Source organism: Podarcis muralis, chromosome 2, assembly GCF_964188315.1.
Source record: "Podarcis muralis chromosome 2, rPodMur119.hap1.1, whole genome shotgun sequence".
Lineage (NCBI taxonomy): Eukaryota > Metazoa > Chordata > Lepidosauria > Squamata > Lacertidae > Podarcis > Podarcis muralis.
In genome coordinates, this window is record NC_135656.1 from 100984273 (window position 1) to 101005808 (window position 21536).

The 21536-nt window shown below is 40.4% G+C and overlaps 1 protein-coding gene and 1 long non-coding RNA gene across 6 annotated transcripts in view; one reads left to right on the forward strand and one right to left on the reverse strand.

Moving 5' to 3' along the window:
• The first annotated feature begins 82 nt into the window (after positions 1 to 82).
• Positions 83 to 21536, forward strand: part of LOC114591882 (uncharacterized) — a 37931-nt gene continuing 16477 nt past the window's right edge. For both annotated transcript variants that reach the window (XR_013392012.1, XR_013392011.1), the window contains exons 1-2: positions 83 to 172; positions 4910 to 5005. This is a non-coding gene — a long non-coding RNA (uncharacterized LOC114591882). The remainder of the gene's footprint in view (positions 173 to 4909; positions 5006 to 21536) is intronic.
• PTPRG (protein tyrosine phosphatase receptor type G) overlaps positions 14803 to 21536 on the reverse strand; it is a 538165-nt gene continuing 531431 nt past the window's right edge. For all 4 annotated transcript variants that reach the window (XM_028719555.2, XM_077925092.1, XM_077925090.1 and 1 more), the window contains exon 29: positions 14803 to 21461. In XM_028719555.2, coding sequence (XP_028575388.2) covers positions 21315 to 21461 — 147 coding nt within the window. In that variant the 3' untranslated portion in view covers positions 14803 to 21314. The remainder of the gene's footprint in view (positions 21462 to 21536) is intronic.

Sequence of the window (21536 nt, forward strand, 5' to 3'; positions counted from 1 at the left end):
GTCGTAAGCGGACGAAGAAAGGGGGCGGAGCAAGTCGTTAGCGGCTGTGGGGAAGAAAACCGTTGGGGAAACCAGGGTGGGAGGAGGGGCAGGTTACTCTGAGGTGATGGAGGAGGAGGAGGTTGCTTTCCCCCGCTCTGTTTTCTTCTTTCTCCTTCGGTGAGAGAACCCAGTACGTCAGGTTTCTTGCTTAGGAGGCAAAAAAAAAAAAAAAAAGGTGTCGAAAAGGTGTGTTTACCATATGTAATGGTACTTTATAGCTCAATATTTTCTTTTATAAGTTTCATATAAATTCCACTCGTCCCCCAACCAAGAATTGCCATTTACACTTCTCCATCTCTAGTCTTGGGTCTCTCTTTTCTTGCCCAACAGAATCAGCAGCTTATTGGGACATACGTCTGAGTAGACATACTTATGTTTGTGCTTAAAAACTGCCAACCTCATAAGTAAGCAACAAGTGCAACCTTATGCAGGTCTCGTCAGGAGCAAGTCCCACTGTGTTCAGCGTGATTTACTCCCTCATAAGTGATGTGGGAAGGCATTTCTCCCCCTGCTGTTCACAATTTATAGCATGTTAAATACTTTATAAACATGCCAACTCAAACTACCCTATAGGAAGGATCCTGCTGAATTGTTACATCTTGGGGGTCAAGTGAAATCTCTGGTCAGCAAGTGGCAGGGATTGATGGACCAAAGTTTGTACCACTCACTTTTACAACTTTGCCACTTGTGCCAGCCAGGATGGAGGGAAAACTCTGGTGCTGTGCTGGTGCAGTGAAGAGGATGGCTACTTCTGACAAGGGAGGTGATGGTATCTTCCACCTGCCCAATGTTTGTGCTTGCCCACAGAGCTTTCCCTCCAATGACAGAGTCAGACAAAGCTGTGCAGAAGGACACCTCTAGCGTTGCAGATCAGGTGTTTGGGCTACTGTTTTACTGGTTTGACTTGTAAGCTGCTCTACCAATCCCTAGCCGCAGTTAGATCTGGTGCTTCAATAATATCATTATCAGAGATATGATTGCTCCTAAAAGGGAATAAGAAATGACTTCTCATGTCTTTCCCTCCTTTAGCAGTATGACATTCTTGCCTCCAGGCCAAAAACGGTGGAATATTCCTGACTGTGCTTTCATGCAGTAATGGCAAATAAGCTTTAAATAACTCATTAAAGCACAGTTTAAGCTACTGCCATAACAAAAGACACATTGATCAAGTAGAAATGAAAGGAATGCCACTCAGCACTTTGGCATACCATCTGCTGATATTTGGCTGGCTACCTTATAAAGTAATATTGTTAGGATTAATGGGGGGGGGGATCTGAAGATGACTTACACATTGTTTTATCCATGGTGGATAACCTCTTGGAAGCATCATTGTGGGAAATAGGCTCAAATTCTGCAGTTGGAATTGTCACTATAGGTGGGTGCTCTATTTGAGAGACCATGACCTTTTTTATTTGTGGCTTAACAAGTTAGTTACCGTACATGTTCTACACTGAAAGTTTACATGTATTCTGTTCATTCATGAATAGAGGAACTTCATTAGCAGGGATGGAAAACCAAGGTGGTATGTGGCTCTCCAGACCTTTCTATCTTCTCAAACTCTTCTCCAGGCCACATCCCACACTAGATTTGCACATTCCTTGAGTTTTTTTTGCTGCACTGCAGTGTGTCCTTGAACTTTGATTCTTGCTTGCCTGAATGGAGGATTGAGGTGGGTGGGTGTGGGTGTAGAAACTACATACTGTGCAAAGGTAAAATTCATATTCTTTGCTGTGCCCACTTTTGTCTCTGGCTTCAGCCACAGTTGGCAAATCCTGGAAGCTTGCCTAAAAAGGAATGTCTGCTCTTTTGGAGGTCAAGGATGAACTAACCAGAAACATCATTCCCCCTTTGCCTCCAAGCAGTGGCCACAACAGCAGCTGACCAACAGCTGAAGCAATGCGCATGGCCCTATGCATCAGACCTGGTAGTAGGACCTTCTTTGTTTGGGCTCATAAAGTTGGTGCAGGTGTGGGCTGTTGCTGGGTCATCACCAAAGGGACACAGAGCAGGGGCAAGAGCTGATGAATTTTGGTTGATCATGTTTGTGGCCTGATACACATTTTAGACCTTTACTGTAAAGCAGGGGTGAATAACTGATGGACATATATATGACCTCAGAGGCAGGAAAGGTGGGCATGGTATGCCCCAAATTACCTGATAGGCCTATATCTGATACCTGGTGGGCTTAATTAGGCCTGCAGGCAGGAGGATCCTTGTCCCTGTCCTACAGGGCATGTGGTAGCAATTTTTTAAAAAACAAATCATTAGATTTTAAAAATATAGAGCATTGGCCTCTATTTAAAAATAGAGAACAATTGAAGAGCATTGACCTCCAAAATATTATAAACTGGAAATTGCCTCACTGACATAACTACAGCTTTAATGTCTTATGAAAAGACATTTGTTAATTTTAACACTAGGTGGCAGTTAAACACAACTAACAAAGTCAGAAATTGCTTAAAAATAATCACAGCACAATTTTTTAAAAACATTCTCATCCAGCTTGCTATTAATTATATTCCCCAAAAGATGTCATGGACTGATATTATCAGATATATACAAATAATTACAGGAAAGTAAAATGAAATCCTTAAGTATACAATGTGCAATATATTATTTTGGATAGTAATATGGCACCTACTACTTTTTATGTTGGTAATATTTTAGCTTGTCATTTTTACTAGCATTTAGCACAGAGCATTTTATTGTTATGTGCTTTCATTTATCAATGCCAATTGGTGCCATATGCCACTTTAAAAAAACAAAAGGGCTTCTAATAGGTTTGTTTTGTAGAGTGAGTTCTGAGTTGGTCTCCAATAAATTGAAACAAAAGGCATCTCATTTTCAAGGAGTATCAGTTAAACCACTAATGTACAGAACTGAAAATATTATATATGCCCTTGGCAACTTCATGTTTCAGCCACTTGTATGTATAATCTAATGAATGGTCTGAGAGTACATGGTTTTTGTATGACTGTTGAACCTAAGCACAGGAAATCATTGGAAGTTGCTTTGAGTTTCCTAAGGAAGGTATGTGTGTCTATTTGGCATGCCTTCCTAGCCATTATTTCTTCCTTCCCAGCAACTATTTAACTGTTTCTGCTTCTCCTTCTTATATAAGCAACACTAAGTATAATCAATAAATAAGTACAATAAATATTGAAACGGGTTGACCCCTGAAGGCATACTCTTCCATTGTCTCCCTAGACAGATGGACGTCAACTACAGCATCAACCTAGTTCAGATGTCAAAATAAACACAAGTGTATTACTGCCTCCAACTGTGGAGGCAGAGCACAACCGTCATGGCTAGTAGCCATGGATTGCCCTATTCTCCATGAATTTCCCTGCCCTCTTTTAAAGGCATCCAAGTTGGTGGCCATCACTGACTTCTGTGGGAGTGAGTTACATAGCTTTCTTTTATCTGTTCTGAATCTTCCAACATTCAGCTTCATTGGATGTCCAGAGGTTCTAATGTTGAGAAACCTTCTTCATAGGGGAGCTGTTCCATCCCCTTGATCATTCTGATTGACCCTTTTTAAAAGCTTTTCTAACTCTACAATTTCCTTTTCAAGGTTTCTTTTAGGCATCAAATTTAGTGTCATCACAATGTTTAAGCAATCATATGCATGGATAAACAATAATGTTTTTAAATTCCTCCTTATAGTCAATAATGAGACAGGCAGACAGGCAGGCACACTTCACTGTATATATTGGGAAAGAAGTAAATATCCCAGCAGCTTGAAACCTAGGCTTGATAGTGGTTGAGGTACTAACCACAGGGTTCTGGATGGAATACGACAATTGCAAACTTCTTCAGCAATGTGCTACAAGCAAAGGGATTCATTGAGAAATTTTTACTCTGGTTGCCACATTGGAAATCCCATCAGAAGCAGGACCGTGATTCTTCTTGGTTCAACACATAACAATGCAGGAATCTCAGACCACAATTCAAAATCTGAATTCCAAGCCAGAGTTCATTTTTATTATATTAAAACTACAACTAGTATGGACACCTGTGACCAAATGATCTCCACATCTATAGGATGTGGAGTGATGCAAATATGATTGTGCATAGGCTGCTCAGGTAGCTTGCACTATAGTTGCAGGATTTGTGAGATTTGTTATTCCAGTAATTCACAACACATTATTATTTTTGGGTAACTGTTATATGTGTGTTACTGGCACAATATATATTTATGTTTTAAAGCAAGTGGAGTCAGTCAGACCACACTTATTTTTTGTGTATGTTGTGGTACTTTACATTGTGGGGTGTAGTTGGCCTTACAGAGTTATTTTCTGTAAATGGGCACTCCTGAGCATGAGACTCCTGGCCCGCCTTTTGAGACAACATCACTTTTTTGGGCTTGGGGGTTCATTCTGTTTCTGCCTCTGAAGGTAACCACAGCAATTCTCCTAAGGGCTCTTCCTGGACCATTGGCTTGGGATGCTGCTGGTTTGGAGGACTCCAGCTCCTCTTCTGAGGATTGATCCCCAGTGATATTAGCAACAGTGAACAATTTCCCACAAAGCATATCTTGCCCACCATTGCCAATCACCATATAAACTGTGGCCAAAGCAAAAGGAGGATATGCATTTAATTGAATATGGTGAAAAAGGTCTACAGCATTTTTATGGTGTGCATCTCCACAAATGAAGGTTGGCCTATAATATTTTTACCAACAATTTAACAATAAACAAGCACACAAATAAATCATGCTGAGGTGCACCCATAATTGTGAGGCCTGAGGAGATTATAATGATGCATCCCCAGTTGCTGCCATTGGCTACAGACTACCTGTGACATCAGAAAAGTACATGGCAGCTGAGTGGATATAAAGGTGGACCTTTGTATCTTTCTTCAACAGAACGCAGCAGGAAACAACTGACATTCAACATTGCCCAGTCTTCCTGCACTTGGGAGGAAACATTGACAATTGGACAGACGCGATCATCTGGCTATGGTATGCTATGGAGTGATAATAAGGCAAGTTCACTTGCTGAGCAGGATTGTGGCTTGAAGGTGCAACGGCACAACAACAATTTTCCCCTTGGTGCCATTGGCCCTGCCCTCACTTAAATATAGTGCACCCACCTCACAGAACACCAATTCCACATATTCCTACAAACTACCCCAGATTATCCAGTGGGGGACTTGTGTGAGGGCAAATTTAATAATTTGGAGTCTCAGGCAGGATTTGATCAAATAAACAGGATTGATTTTATTAGACAAAGGAAGTTTATGACACAAAGTAGGTAAAACATAAGATTCTTCAGAGTATGTTATTTCACTTCAGTTCTTTCTCAGTTGTTGCACAGCTGTTGCCGCTTAATACCTTGGTTCTTCCTGTCAGTTACACACCCCTTAGACAACCCTACTTCGGAAGCCAGTCAACAGAAGTCGGCGGAAATCTGAGCTGCAGCCGGGACAAGAATGTGAATGAAGGTACAGTGAAAGATGAATGATTGCTGTTCTTCATGGAGGTTGGCTGGCATATGCTTGTGTTGTGAGTGGAAGTGTTTGAATGTGGTGAAAGCAAAGAGTGTACATATGTGAATGTGATGTGTGAAAGGAAACTGGTGGATATTCATGAATAGATGAAACCCTGGGAAGTCGGTGGGCTGAAGTTAGTGGATGAAGTTGCTAGGCAGAAGCTGGTGGAAGTCCTGGGTAATGCGATCAGATGGTACCCATCTTCTTTATGGCCTGTTTTTTGCTTCCATGGATGTCCGAGCCAGAACACCACCCCAACTCTGGTGAAAGCAATGAAGAGAACTTGTGCAAACCAGTTTATATTTCTAAATCCCACTCCCCGAATACAGCCATGTGTATTGTCTGTTCTGTCTTTTCCTTCACAGATAATGGAAGGTCAAATACCAAAGTTTATGGTGTGACCCCGCCCCCGCCCCTGTATGAAGCATGGGCTGTATATTTTTAAATGAAAAATCACTGCTGAGGTGCCCCCACAATTTTCAGGCCTAGGGGGCTTGTGCTGATGCCTCCCCAGTAGTTGCCATTAGCTACAGACTGCCTCTGATGTCCAAATGGACATGGTGGTTGAGTGGAAGAGGCAGCTGTAAGTAGGATGGGGAAGGAAGGGAGAGCCCCAGGAGAAGGTTGAGGGAAGCAACAGAAGGGAAATCAGGGTTGGCTCCTTCCTGTCCTGAGTTGTCATCTATCTTCTCTCTCATGATTGCTGTGCCTGTCACACCCACTTAGCTGTAACCCCCGCCCCCTTATTTTGTCATGGAGAGTCCCTTCTCCACATCCCAAATAAACCTTTAGGATACCTAGAGTACAATCAGATTTTTACTTTATTGGCAAAAGTTCTAAGAAACAAATGTCAGAGAACCTTTTTGAAGAGCAATTATTCCAATCAGCAACCAAGATTAGGATTTCAACCAATGAAATTCTTGCACTGGGTTTAAAATTAGTTTTAAAATCCTGAACCTAGGTAAAGAAAGACTTCTAATGCCTGTATTGAGGGAGTCAGTTCAAAGAGTTTAGCTTTCTGTAAAAGGCAAAGGTCTTCACCTCTGAATACCTATTTTGTAATGATCATATAAAAGTACTATTTAAAAACTATTGGAAGCAGGCAATGCAAAATGTTAACACTGCATTAAGACACAATTTGTGCCTGGATGTTTCATTAACATTAACATGCATGCATTTTGGAGCAAGAAGCCAAGCAAGGATTCTTTATTACATGAAAAGTTGATACATCACACTGACAAGGAATACCACAGTGTAAATGTTAAAAAATCAGTATAGATCTCTCCCTCTGTAGGACAGGCGGGATCTGAAATAATAGTACAGTGGTACCTTGGTTTACAGACTTAATCTGTTCCTGAACCAAAACCAAAACCGTTCTTAATTCGAGGCGTGCTTTTCCTAATGAGGCCTCCTGCTCCCGGTACCCTTCCACTATTCGGCTTCCATTCATAGACCGAGGTAAAGTTCTCAAACCAAGACACTATTTCCAGTTTTGCGGAGTTTGTAAACCAAATCGTTCTTAAACCGGACTGTTCTTAAACCAAGGTACCACTGTACTGAAGACATCTAATTTCAAAAGGTTAATGATGCCTTTGTGTAAGAGGCTTGTAGGACTCACAGAGCAGAAAATAGTCTTAACCATGCTTTGCACTCGATAAATGAAAAGGTGAGCAATTGGTACAGTGTGTTTCATATTTAGCCGAGTACTGTTAAATATGGCTTTTTCTGTCAGTTCCCTTGTTTTGTTGCATTTTTAATCAAGGAATCTGTTTATGAGAGGACAGAGTGCATTTGATCTGTGTTTAGAGTGAGAAGACTCCCTGGAGAAGACACTGATGCTGGGAAAGATGGAGGGCACAAGGAGAAGGGGGTGACAGAGGACGAGATGGTTGGATAGTGTTTTCGAGGTTACCAGCATGAGTTTGACCAAACTGTGGGAGGTAGTGGAGGACAGAGGTGCCTGGCGTGCTCTGGTCCATGGGGTCACGAAGAGTCGGACACGACTAAATGACTAAACAACAACAAAATTTATATGGAGTTATAGTGTATGGAGTATACAGAGTTATAGTGGAATTTCTTTTTAGGCATAATATAGGAATGTGCTCAAAACAGCTCCTTCCTGTTGAGGTAGGATAACTTCCCTCAGGTAGTGCTTATATTACATTGTGTAACTTTCTACGCCCTCCAGCAGTTGGCAGTAATGAGGGATGGAAAGAGAGTGCTCCTAAATATTGAAGTGTCCCCCACAATGCTGTGGACCCGTATCTGCCTATCTTATTTCTTGTGCTCCTACGTATTATATATTTTTAAATTTGGCTTTGAATGGGGCACCCTATGTCCATTCAAGATGCAGACCAAGCTATAACATTAGTAGGCCCAAAATCCACAATGCTTTGTGCAGAGCCAACTTGAGCTGCAATCCTATGCATGCTTACTCGGGAATAAGCTCTGCTGAACATAGTGGGTCTTTTGAGTAATCGTATTTCGCTCAGGCTGGATTTGAGGCTGAAGCATATAGTATCTGTGAAAGACTATAGTTAATATTACAGGAAATAAAGTAGAACTGGCTGTCATTCCCAGATAATTAATTGAGTTTACAATCAAGATCAGCTTTGGAGTGCAGAACTTGCCCGGAGAGTCTAATCTCTCTTTTATTTAATATAAAATGGTTTTCTGTGTTCTTGTAGAATAGTTCAATGAAACTCAGATAGAAGTAGATAACAAGAAATAGCAAACCTAAAACTTCTACTGTTCCTAAAGGGCTTTGTATCTCCAATTAACAAGTCAAGACCAGAGTCATCTCTCATTTTCAGAGTGAACAGATGGCACAACTGTTGGGAGATCAGACAGAAGAATCTAATAAAGTTAAACAAAAATCTGCTCTCAACACCTGTGTGTCTCATAAAACGGTGAAAAATTCAAAGTCCTGAAAATAGTTCTTAATTTTTTAGATTTTAATCCCAGAAAATATACCATCTTCATCCATCCATGTTCTTTTAATGAAAAACAAAAACAAAAAATCATAGAATCATAGAGTTGGAAGAGACCACAAGGGCCATCGAGTCCAACCCCCTGCCAAGCAGGAAACACCATCAGAACACTCCTGACATATGGTTGTCAAGCCTCTGCTTAAAGACCTCCAAAGAAGGAGACTCCACCACACTCCTTGGCAGCAAATTCCACTGTCGAACAGCTCTTACTGTCAGGAAGTTCTTCCTAATGTTTAGGTGGAATCTTCTTTCTTGTAGTTCGGATCCATTGCACCGTGTCCGCTTCTCTGGAGCAGCAGAAAACAACCTTTCTCCCTCCTCTATGTGACATCCTTTTATATATTTGAACATGGCTATCATATCACCCCTTAACCTCCTCTTCTCCATGCTAAACATGCCCAGCTCCCTTAGCCGTTCCTCATAAGGCATCGTTTCCAGGCCTTTGACCATTTTGGTTGCCCTCCTCTGGACACGTTCCAGTTTGTCAGTGTCCTTCTTGAACTGTGGTGCCCAGAACTGGACACAGTACTCCAGGTGAGGTCTGACCAGAGCAGAATACAGTGGCACTATTACTTCCCTTGATCTAGATGCTATACTCCTATTGATGCAGCCCAGAATTGCATTGGCTTTTTTAGCTGCCGCGTCACACTGTTGGCTCATGTCAAGTTTGTGGTCAACCAAGACTCCTAGATCCTTTTCACATGTACTGCTCTCAAGCCAGGTGTCCCCCATCTTGTATTTGTGCCTCTCATTTTTTTTGCCCAAGTGCAATACTTTACATTTCTCCCTGTTAAAGTTCATCTTGTTTGTTTTGGCCCAGTTCTCTAATCTGTCAAGGTCGTTTTGAAGTGTGATCCTGTCCTCTGGGGTGTTAGCCACCCCCACCCTCCCAGTTTGGTGTCATCTGCAAATTTGATCAGGATGCCCTTTAGTTTGATTTCAAAAGAATAGCACACTGCTAGGGAGAGTAATTGAACAAACGACAACTGGATTTTGATGCTTCCGTTTGTATTTTTATTATTAAAAAATTATTAGTTTTCCAACATACCCCCAATAATAGCCAAAATATAACAGTAATTAATTCCCAAATTATACCATTATCAAAGTGCCAACCAGCTTCCAATTAATACATTTTAGTTAAAAAGGCTCCCCACATGATGGTTTGAGTGCATTTCTAATCTTACATTACTGCGTTCCATAAGCTTAATCAATTTCAGTTACATTTCAGTTATAATAATAATCCCTTAGTCAACAGCTACATAATTAATGATTTCCATTCATGATGTTACAATATATAAATTTATAAAGCTTCAAATGAGGAACTCAAACTATTATCTTTATTCTGTCCTGCATGTGAAAACTGTTATATCCCCGGAGATTCCTTCTGTCCATATATGGTGTTGTCTCTTTCACTTCCCAGCTGTTGTTTCCTCCCATCGTGACTTGGGGTGGAACTGAATCTCAAAGTTTCTCAGAGGTTTTATATCTCCATCTCTTGTTTTGATGTCTCAGAACAGGTGACAGTCTACTAGAAACCATTCTGTCTGCTTTTAACATCTTTATGCGCCCCCTCGCCCAGCTTGTCTGGAGTTTTGGGCTGGGTTGCCATCAGTATGCTGATGACACCCAACTCTATCTGTTGATGGATGGCCATCCTGACTCGGCCCCAGACACACTGACCAGATGTCTGGAAGCTGTGGCTGGATGGTTACGTGGGAGCCGGTTGAAGTTAAATCCTTCGAAGATAGAGGTCCTCTGGCTGGGACGGGACGATATGGGATTGAGGGGGCAACTCCCATCTCTTGCGGTGGTGCAATTAGTGCCAGCACCGTCCCTTAAGAGTTTGGGTGTAATCTTCAATACCTCCCTCTCTATGGAGGCGCAGATTACAGCTATAACAAAGGCGGCATTTTTTCATCTCCGCCAAGCTAAGCAGTTGGCTCCTTATCTCTCTCGCCCTGACCTAGCCACTGTGATCCACTCGACGGTCACCTCCAGACTGGATTATTGTAACTCGCTCTACGTGGGGCTGCCCTTGAGACTGACCCAGAAACCTTATGGGGTCTTCGCTGCGAGATCACATTTATCCGGTACTATACCAGCTGCACTGGCTCCCGGTGGAGTACAAGATCAGGTTTAAGGTGCTGGTTTTAACCTTTAAAGCCCTATACGGCCTAGGACCCTCGTACCTACGGGACCGCCTCTCCTGGTATGTCCCACAGAGGAACCTACAGTCTGCAAATAAAAACATCCTGAAGGTCCCAGGCCACAAAGATGTTAGGCTGGCCTCAACTAGAGCCAGGGCTTTCTCGGCTGCGGCTCCAATCTGGTGGAACGTTCTGTCACAAGAGACTAGGGCCCTGCGGGACCTGACATCTTTCCGCAGGGCCTGCAAGACAGAGCTGTTCCACCAGGCCTTTGGTCAGGGTGCAGCCTGACTCCCTCCTCTGGCAATCTGCACAGAATTTTGCTTAACGGTTGCCATCAATTTGATTTTAATTAATTTTTATAATGAAATGTTTTTAGAATGTTGGATTATTTATTGTTGTTAGCCGCCCTGAGCCCGGCTTCGACTGGGGAGGGCGGGATATAAATAAAATTATTATTATTATTATTATTATTATTATTATTATTATTATTATTACTACTACTACTACTACTACTAGTAAAACATGTCACAGATCTTCGCCATTTCCCCCTCAGCCTAGGAAAAGGTGGGCAGTTTTTGAACGTGCTGAAGATTTAATACTCCTTTCCAATTCCCAGAATCTCTGCAGCGTTCTTATCACAGTCCCCAAATTCTTTTCTTTCCAGCAAGAGATTTATGGCCCAATTAAACTTTATCTTAAATTACATTCCGTCAGTAGTACACACAAATCTCAGTCTCTTTTTCCTGTTGTTTTTAAACAGAAGTGAGGGGAATTACTCTGTCTTTCCAAAACAGTCATACTTGAGCTTCCCCCCTCCTTTTTTCATTTCAGATCACACAGTTTCCATTTTTGCTTGTTAATATCAATATTACTCCAACGTCCCTTCCTCACTTGTAAATATAATTTTATCTTATATTCTGGAGAGGACTGCCGAATCATAAATATATAAAAGAAGCTTAGAATAAACAAACCATGGGCTTCCCTCTTCCCAACCGACTCTTACGCTGAAGAAAATCTTATTTCAATTCAAACCTTTGATCCATGTAGCTGGTATATTCAACAGTATGTTGTAAGCCAGGGGTCTGCAACCTTTAAGACAAAAAGAGCCACTTGGACCCGTTTCCGAAGAAAAAAAAACACTGGGAGCCGCAAAACCATTGCGACATTTAAAACAAATATATCTCTGGAGCCGCGATCTGACAGCGGACGGGAAGGTGACGTCGGGACGGTGCGTGACTAACGCACGCACCGCCCCCATGCGACGTCACAGCCAGTACAGTGCCCGCCACAGTGGGGAGTGTCGGGGTGCACAATGCGCCTCCTCCCCTCGCTAGTATCCACCCCGGAGCCGCAGCAAAGGTGTAAAAGAGCCACATGCGGCTCCGGAGCCGCGGGTTGCAGACCCCTGTTGTAAGCCTTTTCTATCATGCACCGGTACTTAAAGCCAATTAAAGATCCAATTAAACAGAGAACCTGTGCTTCTTAATGGCAGCGTTGGAGGATTTTTGCCAGGCGGAGTGCTTTTGCCTCCCACATTCCATGCTGGAGTGAGAACCAGGTACTGAGATGAACTGCAAGTAAAGCCCTTTTGCAAGGATGATTTACCCTCAATCATCCCTGTTTTTAGTTTGCTGATGATCCCCCATTGTCGTGGGGGCTGCCTCCATTAAGGCAGGTGGGACCGGAAGCCTTGATGCTTCCCTTTTTAATTCACAAAAGCATCATCACAAAAGCCATTGATTGGCAGCGAAGACAAAACATAAATCAGGGGTGATCAATAAAGACTGAGTTAATCTAAGCACAGGAAACATTGTCAGAAGCTGGCTGCCTAACACAACAGCATTGATTTTTTTTAAAAAACTAAGTCAATAGTTTCCTGAAGAAGCAGCTTATGACATTTAAACCCACTGCATACAAATGGCATGGTTACTTATAATTAAATATGACTATTAGCAGAGTCTGGAATCTTAAAGTCATTAGCTGTTGTTACCTACAATGTTGGGATTTCCTGATGCAGTTAGTTAGTTAACTGAGCCTTATCGCCACTAGTGGGAAGTGCTGGGAACAGTTAATTATACTGTAGCTTTTCTAATTACACGTGAAGCAGCAATAACAGGGCAGCAGCCCCACTGACTTTAATATTAAAAAGTTTTAGGTATTTATTTTCTACACAGTCCTTTCAAGGATACCATGTATTTCACAGTTGTCTGGATTTATAACTAGCTACCTCAGTTCAGAAAGAGAGACCTGCAAGTTCAGTGTCCCATGATTGCTGATGCAGATGGTGCCCCTGAACATGTATGCCTGCTGCAGAACTCCCATGGGAAGTGCATGAGCATATTGTTTCTCATAGCAAGCTACTGTTAAATGAAGTACTTTAAGCTTTTATTTTATTACTGGATAGCAATAAAAGAGGATCAGACAGAGTCATGGAGGATAAGGCACTCAGTAGCTACTAGCTATGATTGCAATGTTGTACCTCCAATCCCAAAGGCAGTATGCTTCTGAAGACCAGTTGCCAGAAATCACAAGTAGGGAGAGTGCTGTTGCACTCAGGTCTTGCTTGTGGGCTTCCCATAGGCATTTTGCTGGCCACTGTGAAAACAGGATGCTGGAGCAGATGGGCTTTTCATCTGATCAAGCAGGACTCATTATTGCCAGCATGATGTCCAGTGAATTGTGGGAACATACTTTGAGATTAAACTATGAGATGTGTGAATTCTTGCATAAAATAAGCAGCTTATTTTTATTTGCCCCATACATTGGGGAATATATACTATTGCTTTTCAAAGAGCTGGTTGTTGCTCACTTCTGTGCATCCACATTCATTGCTGACAGTTGGTTCCCTGACTTGTTAAGCATGACAGCCGTTGCCTATTTCTTACTGTGAATTATGCTGGTTGCTGGAAACAAGCTAGGTTTGACTTAGAGTGGGGATTAGCATTGGAGTTGCTGATGTCATAAATGTATTGAAAGCAAACAGACTGGTGATGGTATGGAATATTATTTATATTTCTTGCAAAACCCTGGGTAAGTTGAGTATCCTGGAACATCTTGACTTGATGGGCCACCCCAGGATATTCATATGTGAACAAAAAGATGAACCTGGATTTTCTCCCTCCAGACCCAATATTTTATCAATAACTCAATACCCTTTAAATCAAGAAGACCACACTTTCAGAGTTCAGGGCCACATACTCATGCTGATGACCAAAGCAAAAATGGGTGGGAGACCCCTTCTCTTTTTTTGCCCTTCCTGTTCTTTATCTACCCATCTTCCTTTCATTTTCTCTCTCACACATCTGTATACACAAATCATCCACACACAGTCTCCCCTTCATTCATTCATTCATTCATTCATTCATTCATTCATTCATTCTGTTCTGTTCATTCTCTCTCTTCAAGCTTGGGGGGGACGGGACCTGAAAGGAAGTGAAGGGCTGTGGATTGCCCATCAGTGTTCCAAACACTTCTGTATGCCCAGGTAATATACTTGCACCCGACAGACATAAAAAAGGCTTTGTGAGAAAGCTGCTTTGTCTAGGTATGCCAGTCGATGTTTTGAACCAAGTTAAGCTCTCAAATGTCCAAAGGATGTACCCCTATTCCTCATTCCATGGTGCAGCAGTTTAATTGGAACAGGGACTGCAGAGCTGAGCTTTTTTAGTATCTTTCTCTTCAAATGTAAAGGCTCAAATAAGCCTCATTAAATAAATTGTTCTGTTCAACTCATACCCTAAAATAGCAGATGAGATACATATCCTAGTCTGCTTCACAAAGAAGGAAGGATGCTGTATCCTCATCTTTCCAGCCTGTGAATTATGGATGGAGGTCACATCGGGGTGCCTTTTATCAGTATTCAATGTGATCTTGTTTATTTTAAAAGGTATACCCCACCACTCTATCCAACAACAGGCTCTTGTGACTGATGTATAGAGTCTGTGACCATACTGTGGTCTATCTCCATGCAGGTTTCTCTCTCTTTCAGGCTGCATTTGGACAAAAGCCTGTTTCAATTTACATGTAGGGTTGGATTGAGCGTTAGAGTAGGTGCACTGAAATAGAAGGGGCATAGGTTAGCCATGGTGTACATTAATATAGTGAAAATATCAACCAACTATTGTAAATACATCAAAAACCATACTTTATTTTATGTATAGCAATACAATTTACATATTAAATAACACTATAATAGAATGATTTGATATACTTTTAAAACATAACAAAAAGGAAATTCTTCAAGTTACAAAAAGGAAGAACAGAAAACAAAAAAATTAATAACTCCCCCCAAACCAAACACCACATTTCCCCAATGGGTCAATGAGACAAACTTATCCAGTGACTGGTTAAGTCTAATTCCTATTGCACACACTGACAATGGAATTTAAAGAAAATCCAGCATCAACAATCACTGTCCCAAAGAAATAACATGTGTTGAATTCTTTTTGGAATGTGATGGCATTTCACTACTTCAATACACATAAAGTATGTATTCACATATCCACCACAAAAGGAAAAAAAACCATGAAGAAGTTGAAACTAGAAAAAAATTAGCTTTATATGAAAATATAAAATTCTATGATTATATACCATAGATACAAAGTTCCCAGAAGATGCTTATTCAAGCAACAAAATATTTACAGTTTTAATGATTTCTGCTATTTAAAAATGAAGGAAATGAAAATAATGGATAGAGATGAATACTTAGTTCTTTAGAAACAATGGCTGCTTGCTAGTTTCAAAGGTTCTAACAAAAGAAAGAAAGGTCACTACCCCAAATGTTGGAGAGTTGTGACATTTTATAAAATTGACTATCTCCTCTTTTGGAGACATGTTTATTCTTAAAACTCAAGACATTTTTCTTGAAATTAATTATCCTCTGTAGAAAAGGCTTCCCTTTGCAAATATCTAACAAAAATACTAAAAACAGTTGAACAGCTAAGACAATGTCGCGGCCAAGTCTTTTCATTAGTTTCTCTGTGTACTCTCCCTGTTTGTTTTGCATGCCTTCCCCATACAGATAAGCAAAGCTAATGTAGAATGCATTACTTATAATGACAATCAAGAGAGAAAGCTCAAGGATTGACATGTAAGGATGGAGAATTACATCTCAAAAAGAAAAGAAATGCAGTGGATAAGCAATGAGGCATTTCCCCTTCATATAAAATTCACTGGCACTATTTGAACATAACCATGTATCACAGGAGTGGGTGGCAGAAGAGAATGAATTTGAGAGAATGACTGCTAAGTCATTAACAGTGCAATCCTATACACACATTACCTGGAACTAAGCCCCATTGAACACAATGGGATTGACTTCCAACCAAACATGCATACAATTGCCCTGCAACGCAACTATACTTTCCTTATTTCTTCTTCTTCTTCAATTTTTCCATTATTTTTGCTAATATTTAGTATTATGTTTCTTTGGTAAAATTGATATCTCTACTTTAAAATACAATAGCAGTTTACAAGAAATCATACTTATAACAAGGTCATTGTGCTATGTCATTAAAAAGGGATAGCATTTTGGTAGCGTTCCAATGAATCTTTCAATTAAAACCTTGCTCATCTGATTGCAACTCCACTAGCTCTACAATGGACTTTAAAAGCCTGTATTTCTTACACAGAGGTGTGCACATGTGCCTACATGCACCCACATCTTTTGCCTCCTTATAGTTTGCATTCAGAGTTTGATCAGACACACTGAAATGCTAAAGGATAATTTGTTTCAAAATAAAAGTTTTGGTTTACCTCCTGCACTATTCATGTGTGATGAACTTAATCTATGCAAAGTGACTTTTCATATCAACTATCATACTCAAGAAGTACAAAGCAAAGCATGTATTTGCAGTACTAAGGCTGTAGACTGGGAATGCCAACGGCGCTACCCTTCCTTTAGATGAGGGTTCGATACATAAATACGCATTGATTTTCATGGCCCAAACATACGAAGCAATTTGTTTCAGAGTATCCATATTACAATCCCATGTTCTCTTTGTTTCCAGACCACATTAGCAAAGACAGGTTATACAAGCATCAGTCTTTTACAAGTGCATTTCTTTCAAAATGCTAATATTGAAAATGACTAATGTTTATAAATTAATCAAAATTCAGGTATCATCAGAGGGATATCCTCCCCTCAACAGTGAAGTATAGTCAATGTGAGTCTAACAGAAAAGACCAATGGCAGTATTTCATTAAACTGCTGAGCCCACTGATCTGTTAATATAAATTCAGAGCTTACACTGATAAGCAATACTACAAATATTCCTTGGATAAACAGATGCAAGACCCATTGCCTTAAGCAGGGTAGAAAGGCAGAACATAAATAGGACACAAATGACTAACTTGTTCCAAATAATTCACTGGGATGTAAGTCCTGATTAAGGGCCAAACTACTGAATTAATTGCAGTAATACAAGTAATGTGCACATTTTTGTTGCAGCCAACGAGAAGAGTAAATAGCATCTAAACCTGGGAGGGGGTGATGGGAATGGAGAGTTTAACTCTCTCCCTCCCACGGTTCTGACAAAAATTAACTTCTCATAAACTGCTGCGCCAACTGCTGCTCATATGACTTTGGCAGGGAGAGAAAAAGTTGAATTCCTCCTTCCCACCCCATAAGGTCTGACGGCTGCTTAGGTTTCTCCTTGGTTGTTGGTATTTGCATAATAAAAACAATATGTTGATTGCATTCATGCAATCAATGTCACATCTAGTGTGGCCCAAGCGTCCTCTGAGTTGGGGCTCATGTCAATAGGATTGTTTCAGAACAAAATGAGAGCTGCAAACTCAAAATTGCAGCTTTTCATGTCACAGCAAATTTACACTTTGTAACTTGAACTTCACATGAAACATCAAACCCTTCTCCCCAAACGTATCTTGTTATCCCCCTCTTTACCTGCTGACTGCAGCATTAAGAATACACCCTGATTCCCATGTGAACTAATTAAAACAAAGCAATTGATCATTAAATCGAGTTATACACCTGTGGACAAAATCCTGAAAATATTAAAGAAGAGCTGGAATTCACATGGAATTGGCTTTGCAAACAATCCAACTTCAGCTATACTGGTCTAATTTTGTCTTAAAATCCACACCGAAAAACACACTTGTACAACTTGGTACACATTTTAAGGAACTGGCTTAAGTGCTGCCAGGCAGTCTTGCCAAAACACATTCATATCCCTCTGTAGTATCTCCTCCACAAATTCAGACTCAAATGAAAAGCTACCAACAAATCCAACTAAACCTGGGGGGCGGGATACATACACACCACACACCTCTTACTTTTTGAACCAGTCATTTCTTGCCACAAAATTTTGGATGTGAAGTGATCAAAGTTCGTCTCATGCTCAAAAGTTGTAATTTCCTGAAGCAGTGCCCATTGCCAGCAATGGAAGCACTGCAGTCCCTGATGCCAATGCAAGCAGTGTGCCTCTTGGTCAAAGCAGAAGCAGTACAGATGGTGTAACTTGAAATGGGTTTTTAAAGTGAAGTGCAGCTTCTGGATAGTCTTAAATCTACACAATGCAGTGGACAACTTAGGCCCCTCTCTGGTGAGCTTCACTTAATGTAGTTTATTTACTGCGGAACCCGGAGTCCTTTTCCAGCAGCTCGAGAGTGCATGGATGGTTCTGATATGTGCATGGAGCTCAGTGCAAGAGGGTGCTGCCTCATCCATCTCCGTAACAGAGGAGGCTCCTCAATGCAATTACCACCAGGATCTTGCGGTGGTTTTGGACCCTACTTTCTCTAATGCCACATTAATAATTTCAACTGCAAATTTGAAATGGGCAGCAACGTGTGAGAGGCACTTAATTGTGTGTTCACGAGCAATTACAAACAACAGCTTCATGGATGAATTTCGGAGCAGTTGTTGCATCGCTGGATAGTTTTTCCTGCTTTGCTGGACATTTATTTTCACACCCTTTTAGGAGGCCTTTACATTTAGGAGACAATATTATAAATAAATAGGCATTTGTTTAAGAATATGATACTTGAATTAGTTTGCTGCCAAAGTAGGAGACAGATACACCTGCATCAACCTGTGTCAATAAAAACCACTGCAAACTCTTCGACTTAAGGGTTAGGGTCATCCAGATTATTTTAAGTTTAGTGGTAAAGTGTTTTGAATGTGTAGCTGGAACAAACTAGATTTCTCTCTTTTCTATGGATGAAGAAATCTATGAAACAATAGGACATTCTGTCAACATTATAAGCTGTTTCCTAAATGTTTGTACGTTTTACTTGGAATAAATATTTAATGCCCTAATTTACTTTCCCATACATTTGTAGAGAAAGCGCTGGAAATCATCATTCAAAGAAAGAAGTGGTTTTGCCCTGCAGTATTGAGGCACCAGTTTTAGCCTAGCTGTACATTGCAAATACCAAATATTTGCAATAGCAACTCTTACATTTGTAGTAGTGACTGTTGCATGCAAATAATTACTTAAAGCTACAATCCTATATGCATACCAAGGAGTAAGTCCCATTAGACTCAGTGGGGCTCAGTTTTGGCTACATATATAGAACTGGTACCTTTTGGTTCCTACCAAATGTAAGAATTTTCAGTGGCTTTTTAAATAGAGGAGCTAGTAAAGGTGGTGCTATGAAGCCCTAGCACACAGTGAATTCTCACCAAGGTAGCAAACCTATCAAATGTGTGGTTCACACTATTGTGGTGGGGAAATCCCCTGCAGATGCAGAACTAGATGTCAAGGAGGAGACTAAGCTAGAACACTTCAACCTGACATCTAATTTTCTATTGGCATGGCTTTTTTGCCTGGGGGACTATTCAATTTACCATCTTAACGACAAGTAGACCAGTGTCTCTGTTGGCTTACCCTGGATTCCCTCATACATACACACAGCCACTTCTACCCTTGACAGCTAGTGCAGATATAACTAGCAGGAACCTGTTTTTACATGTAGGCACATTCTTCTCACTATTTTGAATTGGAGGCATAGTAAAGTAAATTCAGACAAGAAGGGATCATTTTAAACAAACTGATTCAAGGACAAACCAAGAGCACAAGAGCACAATAAAGTAATTTGGGTAGCTATAACCTAAGTTATACATTTTAGCCATTAAAACCAGTTTGCCAATTATACTGAATTTTATACTAGCGAGGTCCACTCTGTAATCTTCCTCCTGTGGGCATTCGCTGCTTATTTACAATGACCACAGATGGTATGGGCCATGTAACCAAGCACCTCATCAGAATTTAATTCATTTCCCCATTCTTACAGTGTAGATAAAAAGCAGTGCAAGGGGACCATCCATGCTTAAATGAGCTGCACAGAAAAGTGGTTTGGAAAGCAGAGCAGTTTTAAGTTATTCAAAACAGAGGCTTAAATGTAAAGCTAAGGGGTGGAAATGGGTTTTCTTAAGTTTGAAATAGATTAAGTGGCTGCCTGAAGTAACAGGGACAGTGTAGTATAATGTATAATATATAGGAATGGATCAATGAACTAAGGAGATGTATGCTAAATAATTAATTTGGTTCAAAAAAAAAAAAAAAGGAGGAAGAGTGTAATCTTATAGGTAGTTTTTTTTATTAGATCGTTTCACCAGTAATATGGATCAGTACGTTTTAGCAGTAAAGTATGAAAATTACACACCTGTAAAAACGGCATCTAACAGCTATGAAATTAAGAAATTCCTTTTGCCATCCTGCAACATATTGTCAAGATAGAAATCCTGTTCCAGAAGAATGAAGGAAATATATGTTTAAAATGGTGAATACTAATTGGGAAATTGTGACCTAAATGCTTTTGGAATAAAATGATCTGGTAGTATATTGTTGATTACTAAATTGTCTGTGGTGGCAATATGATCAAAATATTTTCCCATACTGAAATGCCATTGTGAAAATCTGGGGAATCAGTGAAGTTGTACAACCAAAGACTGAGGTCAAAGCTCAAGATTTGAGTCGCTCAGTGTTTTGGGAATGTAATTTAGTACGTGACATGGAAAGCAATTCCTAGGCTTCCATGCAGCCGAGCGGAGCAATTCAAACAATGCAGACTAGCTATTCAACCTCTTGATGCTACTGCACTTCAGTGTAGCTAGTGATCACCACACCACTTTGTCAAACAAGAAGAAAAAAAACAACACTCATCCATGTTACTGGAATACAGAAGACCTATAATGATTACCAAAGTTATATGAAAATTAATAAACATTGGAGTATGTTTAGAGTACAGCACTGTTCTTGTAAAACAAAAAGAACCCTTCTGGTCTAGCATTCAAGACTTTAGAGTCAAGGCTCGTAGTAATTAACAAAACTTCATGGCATTTCAACTAAAAAGTAGCATGTTTGTTGTCATGGAATGTCACATCAGGGTTCGTTTGCTTGCTTGTTTTTGTATTACAACTTTATAGGCAGTTAACACTGATCATATAGTGCAAACTAGATAAAATTGCGTTTCACTGTGTGAAATAAACAAGAGGTGCAAATGCTCAGTAGGATACCATTAAGACATAAAATGGCAAAAATAAATATCAAAACTTTTATCAGTGTAAAAAAGTAATTGGGTTATTGTATAACCTAGAGTCTGGCAAAAAAGGCCTCAAAAAAGTTTACTCAGTCTTCAGAAATTCCACAAATTAAGTGCCTTTTCAATATTCCAATTAGACAAGAGACTCCATGCTTTCTGCAGGATCTGATTCGTCGTTGGCCATAACAGCACCATTTTTGTCCAGTGCCATGGGGCCATTTCCGTTTTCCTTAGTGCTGACCAGGCTTAGCATTGCTTTGTAAAGAAATTGGTACTGCTCCTGGAATAGAAAGATCAGAACATTTAAAACAACCTAACATTCAAGGAAGTAAAATGTTCAGTTTGCGTTTTCTAG